Source organism: Spea bombifrons, chromosome 4 (genome assembly GCF_027358695.1).
Source record: "Spea bombifrons isolate aSpeBom1 chromosome 4, aSpeBom1.2.pri, whole genome shotgun sequence".
Lineage (NCBI taxonomy): Eukaryota > Metazoa > Chordata > Amphibia > Anura > Pelobatidae > Spea > Spea bombifrons.
Window position 1 is genome coordinate 103,569,274 of NC_071090.1, and position 15,258 is coordinate 103,584,531.

At 44.5% G+C, this 15,258-nt stretch overlaps 1 protein-coding gene across 2 annotated transcripts in view; it reads right to left on the reverse strand.

Annotated features, from left to right (window-relative positions):
- LOC128490790 (hepatic lectin-like) overlaps positions 1-4,846 on the reverse strand; it is a 9,289-nt gene extending 4,443 nt beyond the window's left edge. The window contains exons 1-3 of one of the 2 annotated variants that reach the window (XM_053462857.1): positions 4,758-4,846; positions 4,383-4,490; positions 2,174-2,239 (exon numbers count right to left, since the gene is read on the reverse strand). In XM_053462857.1, coding sequence (XP_053318832.1) covers positions 2,174-2,239; positions 4,383-4,490; positions 4,758-4,815 — 232 coding nt within the window. In that variant the 5' untranslated portion in view covers positions 4,816-4,846. Of the gene's footprint in view, positions 1-2,173; positions 2,240-2,930; positions 3,330-4,382; positions 4,491-4,757 lie in introns of those variants that run through there. The other variant, XM_053462856.1, reaches the window with a different exon arrangement.
- Positions 4,847-15,258: the final 10,412 nt, after the last annotated feature.

The window sequence follows — 15,258 nt, forward strand, 5'->3', positions numbered from 1 at the left end:
CCTGGTGCTCCTGCTGCCGTTGAGGAGAGAGTTCAGGTTGATCCGGTCCCGGAAATTAGGTTCTGCCGCTGGGGAGATGGACCGGCTGTTCCACCTCCCTGCTTCTGCTGGGGAGGCGGGTCGGCCGCTGTATCTCCCTGAATTCCTGCAGCTTTGGTAGGTGCTGGGCAGAGGCCAGCGATGCTCTGTCCGGTTGCCAGCGCTTCAGCTGGGGTTAGGGAATCTTGTGGGTCGGCCTGTCGCTGGGGAGGGAGGGCCGGTTCCTCCGCTCCCGGACATGTGAGCTGCCGCTGGGGAGAAGGGCCGGCTGCCACATCTCCCTGGATCCCTGTAGCCATTGCAGGTGTGGGGCAGAAGCCAGCAGCGCTCTGCCCTATTGCCAGCTCTTCAGCTGAGTGGGTGCTAGTGGAGACCGCAGTCCCATCCACTACCCCCAGAAAACTTTCTTCCTTTCCCTGGGAAGGGAAGCCAATTGCAAGCCCTCCCGGACCAACATCCTCAGATGTAAAATCAATTAGATCCACAATCTCTGGATCCGGTTGTGGTGTAAAGTCACATAGCTCTGGTATCGGATCTGGATTAGCTGCCCAGCATCCCTGTGACTCAGAGGTGGAGACCGCAGTCCCATCCACCCCGCCTGAGTCAACATCCTCAGGTGACCACTCAATAACATCCACAAAATCCCTGGACACTGGGGCATTCTGTTGAACGCGTTCGAATAGTTTTTTTTACGCCTTTTCCAGTTCCCACTCCTGTGTAATTAAAAAGTCTAAATCACCTTTAAGTCCTAGTGCATCTGGGAGGTCCCACTCCCTGAAATCCCGGATGTCCTCAATCCGCCACTCCGCTGTGCTGTCGAAGTCCGGATCCTCCTGAAGACTATCCCATAATAATCCGGGGCCACCAAAGTCATAGCCCTCTGGAGAACATTCTTTCGCAGTTCCCCAATATGCTTGCTCTGTATACCACTGCAGAGCCCTATAGTGATCTTCCAGCTCTACCTCCTGCTGGACCAGCTTGTCCAATTCGGATACCCATTGCTCTTGGGGTTGCTGTCCCAGGAAAGACATCCGTAATTCCCGCTGGTCTCTAATCTTTTGTTCGGAGCTTGGAAGACACTGACCTCGGCATATAACAGCCCTCTGCCAAACTGACCGTCGAACCACTTGCCTCAGATTCTGGTATTGTTCTGTAGGCAGGGCAGTGGTGTAGCAGGAGAGGATGACCCGCAGCAGCCCCTGGAATTCTGATACCACATCCATGTCCTCGTCAAGGCGACCGAAGTCTGCCGTCCTGTCGGTCAATCCCGGTAGAAAGTAAGTGTCCCTCAGACTAAGAAGAAATCCCACCGCTTGCCACCAATGTCACGGAGCTGGCTAGTCCGACCGACTACCTCCGCTGTCTTGTGCTCCCTTAGCCTGGGACAACACACTTTCCCCGGTTCCCCAGTCACTAGCCGAGACTCAGTGTAGGGTAAAACCAAACGAAGACTGATTTATTTCTCACACACAGAGCTGGATATATCCAGCAAAACACATATTAACATAAAACAAGATATTGGGACACAAACCGCCCCCTTAATCTGCCTCCCAGAGACAACAGGGGCAGTAACGGGATTAACGATACAATAGGTGGGGGGAGACTGATTTATACAACATTAAACAAAGAATGGCGGCCTCTCCCTGGTGGCAGATCCTAGCTGTCTGCTGGAGATAATCCCCTCAGCCAGTGATGAGATGATACTGCTGGGGGTAGCCACAGAAGTCTCTACAAACCCAGGGCCCATAGTCAATAGGGAGGAGGCTGGCAGTGAGGCCTCTCCAGTGGTCCCAGTGATGGAGGCTTCCGTCACACCCACTGCCTGCAAAAGCAGAACAGTGTGGCAGTGATCCAGGACATCAGGACAGTGCCAGAAAATTGTGACTGTTAGGAGATATGCAATAGTGTTTAGGTGTTAGTGTTTATCCAGCAAAAGTCTTGGCTTCTAATATGGCCATTTCATAAACTAGAGTCGGCAAAAATGTTATTTTCCAATGGTGCGTCATTAGAATAATTATCATTACAGCTTACCCGGTCTCTCATTTGAATATGTTGCCTGTGGAAGAACAATACTAAATATAAACCTCATTACAATCTCCTGTCACTCTTTATTATTTTAAAAAAACTGACTTACTATTTTTCTTTAAGGCACTGATTTCAGCCTGGATATTTGTATTCACCTTAGGCCCACCACTTGACGCTGTCAAATCAAGAAGATAGAGTGTTTTGAAAATGCCTTAATATTGGCTTTATGTCTTAACCTGTTTTTTCTCGGAGAAAGCAAAATAGTCAATTGCGTAACAATTTGTTTTAAAATAATAAACTATTTAAGGCAGTTATAACATTTCTATGACTGTTATGGCTTCCATGACCTTTTAAAGTGGCCACCAGAATCTATTTTTACATTTTATTATGATTGTGATCTCTAGGATTACACCTTTTTGTACTCTATTATTCTGCACAATATTCCTGTTGTTGCCAAGTAACACTGGAACACTCTGTTGCTGTGGTCTTTAAACACATATGATGCTATCATAGAAGCTTAGGACCTCTACCAGCTCAGTGACCTATGCATTCAAGTTCCTTGTGATGTATGGCCGACTTCCTTTTTATCCATACATCCACAAACATTTTTAAAAATATGGCAAAACTTATTTGATCAAATGTTGCTGTGGTCTTTAAACACATATGATGCAATCCTAGAAGCTTAGGACCAGAGGCGTATCTAGGGTATGGCACCTATGGCTCCTGCCATATGCGCCATTTGAAGGGGGTGCCAGTGAACGGCTTTCAAACGCTGTCTTTTTTTTTTTTGATTGGGAGGAGAGAGAGGGGGGCCTAGCTGTTAGGGACCAGGAACCAGACGGACACAAAACGTAAAATGCAATCACCTTTATTGTAATGACAATAGTGAACAAAGCCAAATCGTGATCCAAAAGCATATACCAAAAGACAAGCCGGTGTCAGGAACCAAGACGGGTACTCAGACAAGCCGGGGTCAGGAATACAGAGATCAGCGAAGTCTGGAACAAGCCAGGAATCAGGAGCCGGGAGGGACGTCAGAGAAAGCCAGGTCATACACAGGAATTCAGGAACACAGCGATAGCACTTGCAGCCAGAAACAACACAAGGGCAAGGAGGAAGCGAAGTTTAGCTGCTTAAATAGCCAAAAGGGGCTGGCTGTGGGCTGGACAATGGGCTGAGTCACAGGAGTGACAGGAGTGTAGCCATGGCAACCCAGCCAGGCTGTATAGCCTCCAGCAATGCAGCAGAAAAGCAGCTAGGCCATAACACTAGCAACCATTTTATGCTGAGCGCCCAGTGGCGGAACTACCGGGGTCGCGACTGCGACCGGGCCCTGGAGTTCTGCCAGTCAGGGGGGCCCAAGGGGTGCCGAGCAGTTGCTGAAAACGACCGCTCGGCAACTCTTGGGCCCCCCTGACTGACAGAAATCCAGGACTCCTCTGCTCCCCGCCGCTGCTGCTTCCGCTGCTGCCACCGCCGCCTGCCTCAGCGCTGCCCAGAATGTAGTGTTGGGAGCGTGAGGCGTTTGTCATGGGTGCCGGTGCTTCACGCTGAGCGCTGGCATATGACGTCATATGCCGGCGCTCAGCAGTGAAGCGCCGGCACCCAAGACAAACGCCTCACGCTCCGAACACAGGAGTTGACGGTAAGTGACCTACAAAGGGGGGTAGGGAGGGAGTGGGTAGATCGTGAGAAGGGGGGTAGGGAGTGAAAAGGGGGGGTAGGGAGGGAGAGGGTAGATCGTGAGAAGGGGGGTAGGGAGTTAGAGGGTAGATCGTGAGAAGGGGGGTAGGGAGGGAGAGGGTAGATCGTGAGAAGGGGGGTAGGGAGGGAGAGGGTAGATCATGAGAAGGGGGTAGGGAGGGAGAGGGTAGATCGTGAGAAGGGGGGTAGGGAGGGAGAGGGTAGATCGTGAGAGGGGGGGTAGGGAGGGAGAGGGTAGATCGTGAGAAGGGGGGTTTGGGAGGGAGAGGGGAGATTGTGAGAAGGGAGGTAGGGAGGGAGAGGGGAGATTGTGAGAAGGGAGGTAGGGAGGGAGAGGGGAGATCGTGAGAAGGGGTGGTAGGGAGGGAGAGGGGAGATAGTGAGAAAGGGATAGATGGGTTGGGGGTGTGGGGTGACCAGCTCAGTGACCTATGCATTCAAGTTCCTTGTGATGTATGGCCGACCTCCTTTTTATCCATACATCCACAAACATTTTTTTTAAATATGGCAAAACTTATTTGATCATATGGGGTCAAAGAAGCTTCCCTCATGAATATATTTTTAGGTTTTAAAACACATTATAACAAAAGTACAAAACATGTTTAATTACTTACACTTTGATAGAACAATTATGAAAAGAGCCAGGATCAATATGTATGAAAGAGCCATTAGTCCATATGTGAGAAACATGGGTTTTTTTCTGTAATAATTCCATCCTCTGTCTGCAATAACAAGATAAAAGGATGTGACAAAACAATAAGTATTTTAAAATCACAACCTAAATGTACAATTCCTTCACATTATGTCTCATTATCTTGGTTTCAAGTTAATTGATATTATACACTGCAAACTAAATTACCGTATGTAGATTCATATGAAATTACTATGGGGTAGAAAGGATATCCTACTGTACTTATCATATACCCTTAATATATACCCATATACTTAGTTGCTAACAGCAGTGGAAGAACACAATATTACTCCATTACCTGGTAATGTTATGCTAGTCTCAAAACTCTTGTGCCTAAAGCTGCTGTCTGGGTCCATTGTCCATGCAGAAGTGCTTATACTTCTAATTTGTTGTCTAATTTTGCTGACTTTAAAAATCTGTGGAATTGGAGAGGATGTGACCACGATAAAAAACATTGTTTGTTTCACTTCTCTTATGACATTTTGTATTTCATAAATTACGTATCCAAGTCGCTTTGTTGGACATCATGCTATAGTGACCAGGCCCGGACTGGGACAAAAAATAGGCCCGGGCATTTCAGACTGAGCAGCCCATTTTTATGAAAAAACATATATGTACATACATATACATAATACTTGGTCATTCAACATGGGAAGCCTGAAGCCACAATTTAGTGCGACTAATCCTTGAAATAAATATTATAGAGTAAATAACACAATACCTTATCTTTTCCACTATTTCAGGGTGATTTCAGGGCCTTGAATGTTTTGTCCCCTGAAGTCACTACAAATTCAGGAGGGCATTTTATCTCTGGATAAGTTAAAATGAAATAGTTCCCACTGTAAATTAAGGAAACAGATAACCAAACACACACACCAGGACAGGCTCTGCCACACCGACACCCAAAGACACACCAGAACAGGCTCTGCCACACCGACATCCAAACACACACACCAGGACAGGCTCTGCCACACCGACATCCAAACAGACACACACACCAGGACAGTTAAAGAAAGAAGAAATGTTTCAGCACTCAACTCCCAGGAAGCAGGGAGCTAGCAGGAAAAAGGGCAAAACAAAAACCGAAAGCATAACAAAAATAGCAACGTTTCGGCCAAACAGGGCCGTTTGAGCTTGACAAAGACCCTGTTTGGCCGGAATGTTGCTTTTTTGTTTTGCTTTCTTTGAGTAAAGTAACCTAAGGATTAGAAGCTGATTGGAGTGCTGGGGCTCTTTTCTGTGTTCGTACACACACCAGGACAGGCTCTGCCACACCAACACCCAAACACACGCACACACACTAGGACAGGCTCTGCCACACTGACACCCGAACACACACATCAGGACAGGCTCTACCACACTGACATCCAGACACACACGTCAGGACAGGCTCTGCCACACTGACACCCAATCACAAACACCAGGACGGGCTCTGGACAGGCACACCGACACCCAAACACACACACACCAGGACAGGCTCTGTCACACCGACACCCAAACACACACACGCACAACAGGACAGGCTCTGTCACACCAACACCGATACACAAACACACACCAGGACAGGCTCTGCCACACCGACACCCACACACACACACCAGGACAGGCTCTGCCACACCGACACACACACACACACCAGGACAGGCTCTGCCACACCGACACCCAAACACACACACACAACAGGACAGGCTCTGCCACACTGACACCCAATCACAAACACCAGGACAGGCTTTGCCACACTGACACCAGCATCCGGAGGGTTTCCACAGACGGTTTCACTCAGCCTGCCTGTGGCATCTTTGCCCCCATAACAGCCTGCCTGTGGCAACTTTACCACCAAAACAGCCTGCCTGTGGCAACTTTGCCACCAAAACAGCCTGCCTGTGGCAACTTTGCCACCAAAACAGTCTGCCTGTGGCAACTTTGCCACCAAAACAGCCTGCCTGTGGCAACTTTACCACCAAAACAGCCTGCCTGTGGCAACTTTGCCACCAAAACAGCCTGCCTGTGGCAACTTTGCCACCAAAACAGTCTGCCTGTGGCAAAGATGCCACCAAAACAGCCTGCCTGTGGCAACTTTGCCACCAAAACAGCCTGCCTGTGGCAACTTTGCCACCAAAACAGCCTGCCTGTGGCAACTTTGCCACCAAAACAGCTTGCCTGTGGCAACTTTGTCACCAAAACAGCCTGTCTGTGGCATCTTTGCCCCCCTTACACATCCATGCTATCACACACACACATATTCATTCACTTGTTCACAAATATTTATTCACTGATTCACAGATAATCATTCACTCATTCAGATATTCATTCATACATTGATACTCAATTCCCTCATTCAGATACTCATCAATTCCCTCATTTAGATACTGATTTACATATACTCAATCACAAACATTCATTCACTCACTCCTTCATAGATACTCATTAATTCACTCTTTCATTCAATCTCACATACACCATACAGCCTCCCTCACTCCCTTACCTGAACCGATGATGCACGCGCCGCTCGCAGACTTCCACGGATCTGCACAGGGGAAGCCGACGCACAGCAGGGTCATGTGACGTACGTCACGTACGTCACATGGCTCTGTTGGATTCCTGCGTCCCCCTGGCCGTGGAAGGGACGCTGCTCGCGCACGTCTGCCGGTAAGTAGCGGGCCCGATCGTAGTTGCTGCAGGCTTAAGGGGCAGGTGCCCCTTTTGCCCTGCGTTAAGGACGACCGCATAGGCCCAGTCAGTCCGGTCCTGACTGGGCCTATTTTAAGGTAGGGGCCTGGAGCTGCAGCTCGATTAGCCCCTAAGTCAATCCGGCCCTGCCCCGGCCCGGGCCACCGGGCAAATGCCCGGTGTGCCCGATGGCCAGTCCGGGCCTGAGAGTGACTCACCTTCATAAAGCCATACCTGGGAACTCAGGGTTCTGGCTTCAATTTCAGGATGAAGGGGCTGATTCTCAGGGTCAATGTGAAAATTACTCCTTATTCTACACTGATGTGATCATGTTGAAGATTCCCAATTGGTGCTTTTGCTACCTGTATGATGTGGTTGACATACCTGCATGACTGTAGGTGATTCAATTATGTAAATATTTCATAATGACAAGTCAAGATTTCGACGAGTATCAGTATTAGAACCATTTGGTCAACCACTACATAGAATTCTTATGACGGACTATTAAAGGGTTATAAGATGTAAGATCTCCTAATCCTCCAAATATGCAGTTGTGGCCAAAAGTTTTCAGAATGACACAAATATTAATTTTCATAAAGTCTGCTGCCTTAGTTTAGACGATGGACATTTGCATATACTCCAGAATGTTATGAAGAGTGATCAGATGAATTGTAATCAATTGCAAAGTCCCTCTTTGCCATGAAAATGAACTTAATGCCCCCCAAAAAACATTTCCACTGCATTTCAGCCCTGCCCCCAAAGGACCAGCTGACATCATGTCAGTGATTCTCTCATTAACACAGGTGAGAGTGTTGACTTGGACAAGGCTGGAGATCACTCTGTTGTGCTGTCTGAGTTAGAATAACAGACTGGAAGCTTTAAAAGGAGGGTGGTACTTGAAATTATCATTCTTCCTCTGTTAACTATGGTTACCATCATTACTTGTGTCTGGGCTTGTACAAGAAAAAAGTGACAAGGGTACCAGTGAAAACAATATGGTGAATTATTATATGAACGTTACTTTCAGTGAATAATCCTCTACTAACAAAATATAAAGTAAAAACAACAATACCCCTATTTCACAGCTGCTACCCTAGAACCGCATTCTCCAGATGTGGAAGTGTCTTACAAAAAGGGCTAACAGGCAAGGACCATTTATCGGATCATCAAGAACTTCAAGGAGAGAGGTTCAATTGTTGTGACGAATGCGTCAGGGACCCAAGAAAGTCTCAGGAATGGGAGCAGGCAGGTGTGAGTGCATCTGCACGCACAGTGAGGCAAAGCCTTTTGGAGGATGGCCTGGTGTCAAGAAGGGCAGCAAAGAGGCCACTTCTCTTCAGGAAAAACATCAGGGACAGACTGATATTCTGCAAAAGGTACAGGGATTGGACTGCTGAGGACTGGGGTAAAGTCATTTTCTCTGATGAATCCCCTTTCCGATTCTTTGAGGCATCTGGAAAAAAGCTTATACGGAGAAGACAAGGTGAGCGCTACCATTAGTCCTGTGTGGAGGGAAACTACAAACCAAGTACCACTGCAGAAAGCAGGATTGCACCTGCGCCGCACCCCTACTGTGGAATTCCCTTCCCCGTTCCGTGCAGACTTTCTGTCTCGTACGCAACTTTCAAATCCTCTCTGAAAACCCACCTGTTCATGGAAGCATACAACATTCCTTCCCATTACTCCCAACCATCATAATCAAACCATCTGAACAATCAGCAGCTTCAACACATCGCCGAGACCAGATCAACTCATCCCCATCCAAGCAGTCCTCTCCTATTGTCTCACTTCCCCCTCCGACTAGATGGTAAGCTTGCGCGAGCAGGGCCCTCCTCTCCTTTGCACCAGTTTGTTATTGTATGTTTTTGTATGTGAAATTGTTCTACTGACAGCGCTGCTGAATCTGTCGGCGCTTTATAAAAAAATGTAATGTTATATACATTGATTCACATAAACACACCTTCACATACACATACAATACTTTTATATTACCGTATTGGCTCGGATATAGGCCGCACCCGACTATAGGCCGCACCCTAAAAGTTTGGTGCTTTTTTAAAGAAAAAGTTTTTTTAATTGATATGCTGCCACTCTGTCCCCCCCACCCCCGAGATATGCTTCCACTCTGTCCCCCCCCTCGAGATATGCTTCCACTCTGTCCCCCCCTCGAGATATGCTGCCACTCTGCCCCCCCGATATGCTGCCACTCCGAGATATGCTGCCACTCTGTCCTCCCCCCCGAGATATGCTGCCACTCTGTCCCCCCCGAGATATGCTGCCACTCTGTCCTCCCCCCCGAGATATGCTGCCACTCTGTCCTCCCCCCCGAGATATGCTGCCACTCTGTCCCCCCCCGAGATATGCTGCCACTCTGCCCCCCCCGAGATATGCTGCCACTCCCCCCCCCCGACTTACCAGAGCAGACTCCTGGGTGTCTTGCGGGGCCTGAGGGGGACATCTATGCAATACGCGTATACGACTCCCAGTGCCGGCACTTCTGCGGAGTGTTGTATACGAGTATTGCGTAGATGTCTCCCGCCGGCCCCGCAAGACACCCGGGAGTCTGCTCTGGTAAGTCTTGGGGGCAGAGGTAAAATGCATCGTGCTGACGTTCATCGGCAGCGGCGATGTGGGTAAACAACCTCCGCTGCCGGCACATCTGCACGATGTGCTTTAACAATCTCCCTTGCCGGGAAACAACCTCCGCTGCCGGCACATCTGCACCATGTGCTTGTCACGTTCTGCCCAGGCTGCGTAGCTGCATATCTGTCTTGCTTTAGTTTCTCTGCTTTTCTTCGATCCATTCCAGGATTTCCTTTTGCTTTGTTCTGATCTTCCATTCCTTGATTCTGCTTCAGCTCTGTTTCCTTGATAAGGTGTGCCCCACCTGTGTGTTCTGTTTGTCTCAGTCTTCAGTTTAAGGTATGTCTCAGTGCTGTGTGTTTGGTTTTCATGTTTGGTTTGTTTTGTATTGTGGAATCTTAGGATGTGGAGAGTGTGGGTAGGAAGAGGTTAACTGTTTTCTGCAATTTGGTGATAAGAGTCTGATACACTGGGAGGTAGTATTGTTCTGTTGAGGAACAGGATATGTATGGTAGAGGGCATAGGTCAAATTACACAGCTGGTGAGAAACTGGACCATAAGTGTAGGCTCAGGGTCAACTTCAGGGCACAGGATGTCTTCTTTAAATAACTGAAACCCCACCCATGTCATACATATTAATGATATGTAGGTTAGGCTTTTGCCTTTTATGGTAAACCCAGAGATATTACAAGTGTGCCAGCCCTTTTGTAGGAGTTTACTTATTTCTTTTGTTTTCAATGTATATATATTGTGTGAAAATGTAAAGCTGTTAGATTTGCCTGCTTTTGTGCAGATCTCCCTGCAGCTGCTTGTATCCGGAATAAACTTTTATACATTCAAAGAAGTCTGGTGGTCAGCACAACGTTTGATTTCCACAACAGTTTTTGGCGTAGTCGGCAGGATCCCAACATCCAGGAAACCTGATCGAACCTTTCCTTGGGACTCTCTCCAGGACACACAAACCCAGTGCGCTATTAAGAGGTAAGACACCTTTTGAAATGTCTATTGTTTGTGTCTCCTGTGAGTGGTATTGTTCCCGTGGAAGGTAAGATATTCCTGGTGACGGGATCTTTTTACTTTGAATGTATAAATGTTAATATTAAGGTTGTATACCTAGGTCAGGGATACTGGAACATGTGTGAGTGCTGTGTGACTGAGACCCAGGTGGGTCGGGACTGGGTAATAATCAGACTGCAGCCGCCCCAAGACCCCTGCTAGCCTTTCGGGTGTTGACCAGGGTATCTTGATTGCAAGGGTGGTCTGAGGAAAACCCAGTTGCGTGTTAAATTGAGGGCTGAATGAAGTGGTACACATGAGACCCCTGAGGACGGTTGAAGGACGGTCAGGTTATATTTGATAGAAGGTCCCGGGTATTAATATAAATACCTTTAAGGGAGGAGACTGGCCGTGGTGACGTTGATGTAGTGGACTCAGAGCAAGCACAAGTAGATAATTGTGTCTAATTGTATCTGGTCCAGGAAAAATAAGTTCTTGGTGTATGATTGTGCAAAATTAGTTCCAAGGAAGTGGTGGTCCCAGGAAAAGGGAACCCCGGTTTGGTATTTAAATACCAGGAATTCACGTGAGGTATATAAAATTATTTATTGGAGCAAATTGGGGAATAAGATAAAACTGCAATTCCCTGAGAAGGTACCTTTGATTAAATGTAATATGAAATTGGCACATAATGCAAAAGTCTAAGAAAAATGATTAAATAAAAATGTTTAGAATTACTGGCATGCCTCTCTAAAAATAAAGGCGCAGAAAACTGAAGAAATGACGTCACCCTTGTATGTGTGTGAATAAGAATGCAATAGTGTAAAGAGTGTATGTATATTTTCCTTTCTAAGATGTGCACAAAACTATTATGAGTGTTTGTGAGTTGTACTGTTATGAAAGTAAAAGGATGTATTTAAAAAAAAATATATAAAATAAATAAAAGTAGTGGAAGCATGGGGTGGGCTGCTAGTGGTGGTGGTTGTATGAATGATTTGTAACTGGTATGATGTTATCATTGGGTAAAGAAATAGAATTGTTTGATTGGTCTATAATTGTTGTCAGGTATTAATTTGAACATTCTAGGAAGTGGATAAGAGACTTGTAGTTATTGTAAATATGGTTTATGTAAGTGTCAACCTTGCCTATTCTGTGCATAAAGGAACATTGAAAGAGACTGTAGCTTTGTTCCACCATAACGCCCATGCACAATTATACTAGCAGATAACAGCCTAATTATTTGATTATTGATTGTTAAAGTGATGTACAGGAGATGCATATTTAAATGAAATAGGCAAAATAATATTTTTGTAACTTGATATTCGTTTTTCTTTTTGTATTTTGGGGATTAAGTTTTGAAAACCCCCTGGAGTAATGTTTTTAAGTATGTACAGGATGCCTGACAGTTGCCTCAGCCTGGCCAGCTGGGGAAAACTGTGAGGTAAACTATAAAAAAATGGTTAAAAAAAAAAAAAAAAATAATAAAAATAAAAATTCTACTTAAGAGTTTGCAGTAAGCAAAGTTGTATGGTTGTACTAACACTAGTGAATACAATGCCCATAAGATAACTGCTATCGTAAAAGTTGTTTCTACTCCAATCTGCTTTACCAGTGTGGGTGTGATACGAATGAAGTGTGAATGAATGTTGAAAAGGAACATGAATATTGTTATAATGCGTGTAAAATGGATTAAGCAGATTGAATTTGGAAAATATATAATAGAATACACCCATATCCCTTCATTGGAATAGTTCCCTAATTGTATTTCTATCAGGAATATCTTTTAGTATTAAATGTATGTGAGATTATAATTGTGTTCATTAGGAAATATCAGTTTAGGATACAACGACATCCATATGTCAAGTATATTTGTGTACGTGCAATGTCAGATTGTATTAGAATATTGATGAACTAACCATTATGATTTGAGTTATATCTTAACAGGGTTCTCAAGCCATCAGAACTCAGATCTGAAAGAAAGTTGAACGCCTGGTGACTGGTTACTTTGTAACAAGAATGTTCACATAAAGTCATGACTTGACCGAGTAGCTAGAGGATTAATTTAGGTTATGAATTTATTTTATTGCAATTCTAATTTAGTACAAAACTACATTAAGGTAATAAGGTAATCTTTGTGGATTCTAAATCCACAGACACAGGTTCACATCTTTTTAGATTCTATCCCATGAAATTAAGACTTCTAACCACTTTCTTTTTCAAACTTAAATGAAAATAATTACAAAAATGTTGTGCTTGTATTCTCTAAGAATATTTGTACTTTTAGTCTAGGTAATAAGTATGTCAATGCAATGTGTATTTAGAAGTAATGTAAGGAGGTTTTTCTTTACGGAGTTATGTGGTAGATGTATGGAGCTGCCTACCAGCGGAAGTGGTAAATGCTGGTACAGTGAGGAAATCTAAAATACAGGACATGGGAATGTGGCTCTTGAGTCTAGGACGGGACCGTGGGCTGATTGGGATATGAGCCTTATATTGGGAAAACGGACAGTGGATGGGCCGAAAGGTTCTTATTTGCTATCAAAATCATACAAGAGGACAATTTATAAATGTGTATATGCCACTAATTTAAGCATTGGAGTCTCGACATCTACAGGTCAAAGCTGTACAGCCAACAATATATGAAGAAAAATGTGCACCATATCCAATCTAGAGACTTGGTCCTTATTAACAGTTTCCAAAGGAACCGCACTGGAAAGGAGATTATCAAGTATTATGTACAACACAGATTTGTTTGTTTCTTGGATCCATATCTCCCATTGCAAGCTTGCTCCTCCCCCAAAAGATTTCAAAGACTGAAATTCTCCTAGTAATTTTATGTTTGTATATACTTGATTTTATTCTATGTTGCTTATTTAGATTTAGATTGTATAATTTCCAGAGAAAGCAGGAAGTTTTAAAAAAGTCTAATTTTACAAATGTTTGTATTTTCTATCCTTTGTTATTTTATTTCAGTGTTATGAACAGAACTCTTATATTGCTCTTACCAATAGTTATGTTGAGAATGTACAAGATTCTCTGTGTTATGTTTATATTCATATGCCTCATAGTTCAGACAGGGTTGTTCCTTTTTATACCTGACCCATTATATTGCACTGAGTATTGTAGTGATGAAATGGTAGGATTTAGAAATAAGACTTAAGTTCTACTCCCAGGTCTCCCTAAAACTTTTTATTCTCCCTTTCTGGTTTTGGATGTCATGAAACTAAATTGAGTATGTTCAGTTTTTTAATTCTTCAAAGAGAAATGATGAAGAATAACAGTAGTTCAGACCATTGGGGGTTTGTGTTTAGAACGTACAAATATTGAGGGAGGTATTTTTGTAGGAACTAGTAAGTGTCAAAAGTAAGTGCAGGAATCCGGTGTCATTGTACATCTTGTTAATATTGCATGGGAAGAAGATGTTAGGTTATAGGTAAAGCACATATTTATGTGACATTAAATGGGTTTTATTAGGTGCGTGGAAATTATGCATTTCCTAGATTACCTGAGAATTGTCAAGGATCATGTTATGTGGCCTACATATTCCCTACAATAAGACATACTAAAGAAAGAGCAATAGTTGTATTTGGGGTTCAAAGAACTAAAAGGCACCAGATGAACCCACGTTTTCAGAAATTTTGAGAATTCCTTCCACTAGGGTCTAAGATAATTGGGGAAGAATCAGAGCTTTAACCATCATGTTAGAAATGGTGACCAATTAAACAGAAAACGTTCTCACAAGTATTACAGCAGAAATGCTAGCACTACGATTGGGTGCCATACAGAATCGTATAGCTCTTCATTTCATTTTAGCTATTATGCTCACTAGTGGGTTCTGAATGTTGCACTTATGTTCCAGACGTCTCTAAAAATGTTACTCTAGCGGTTAGCGAGATTAGGAAAGAAGTACTCGAAATGCAAAGTTCCCTGAAAATTTCTTCTGGGGATTGGGGAATACGTGGTTTGGTTTGGGTGTTAGGATCAAAAATTTTCTATGGTTTGATTATAGGGGCTTTGTTCCTCACAACCATATTTGCCTCCATAGCAGTGTTGAAGATTTTACTCCTTAAATGTTGGAATTCTGCTACCTCATCTATTGCCCATTACCCTGTTGTAATTGATAAGACCCTTCATGAATGTCCCCCTAGTGCTAATGGAGATTCTAATATCAATACCAAGAATTTTATGACGCTGACCAAGATTTGGCTGCCCACAAATGGATTAAGCGCAATGGGTGAATGCCTAAGAGTCATGCTTCATGGAATCTTTAAAGCATGAAAGGGGGGACTGTGGAATCTTAGGATGTGGAGAGTGTGGGTAGGAAGAGGTTAACTGTTTTCTGCAATTTGGTGATAAGAGTCTGATACACTGGGAGGTAGTATTGTTCTGTTGAGGAACAGGATATGTATGGTAGAGGGCATAGGTCAAATTACACAGCTGGTGAGAAACTGGACCATAAGTGTAGGCTCAGGGTCAACTTCAGGGCACAGGATGTCTTCTTTAAATAACTGAAACCCCACCCATGTCATACATATTAATGATATGTAGGT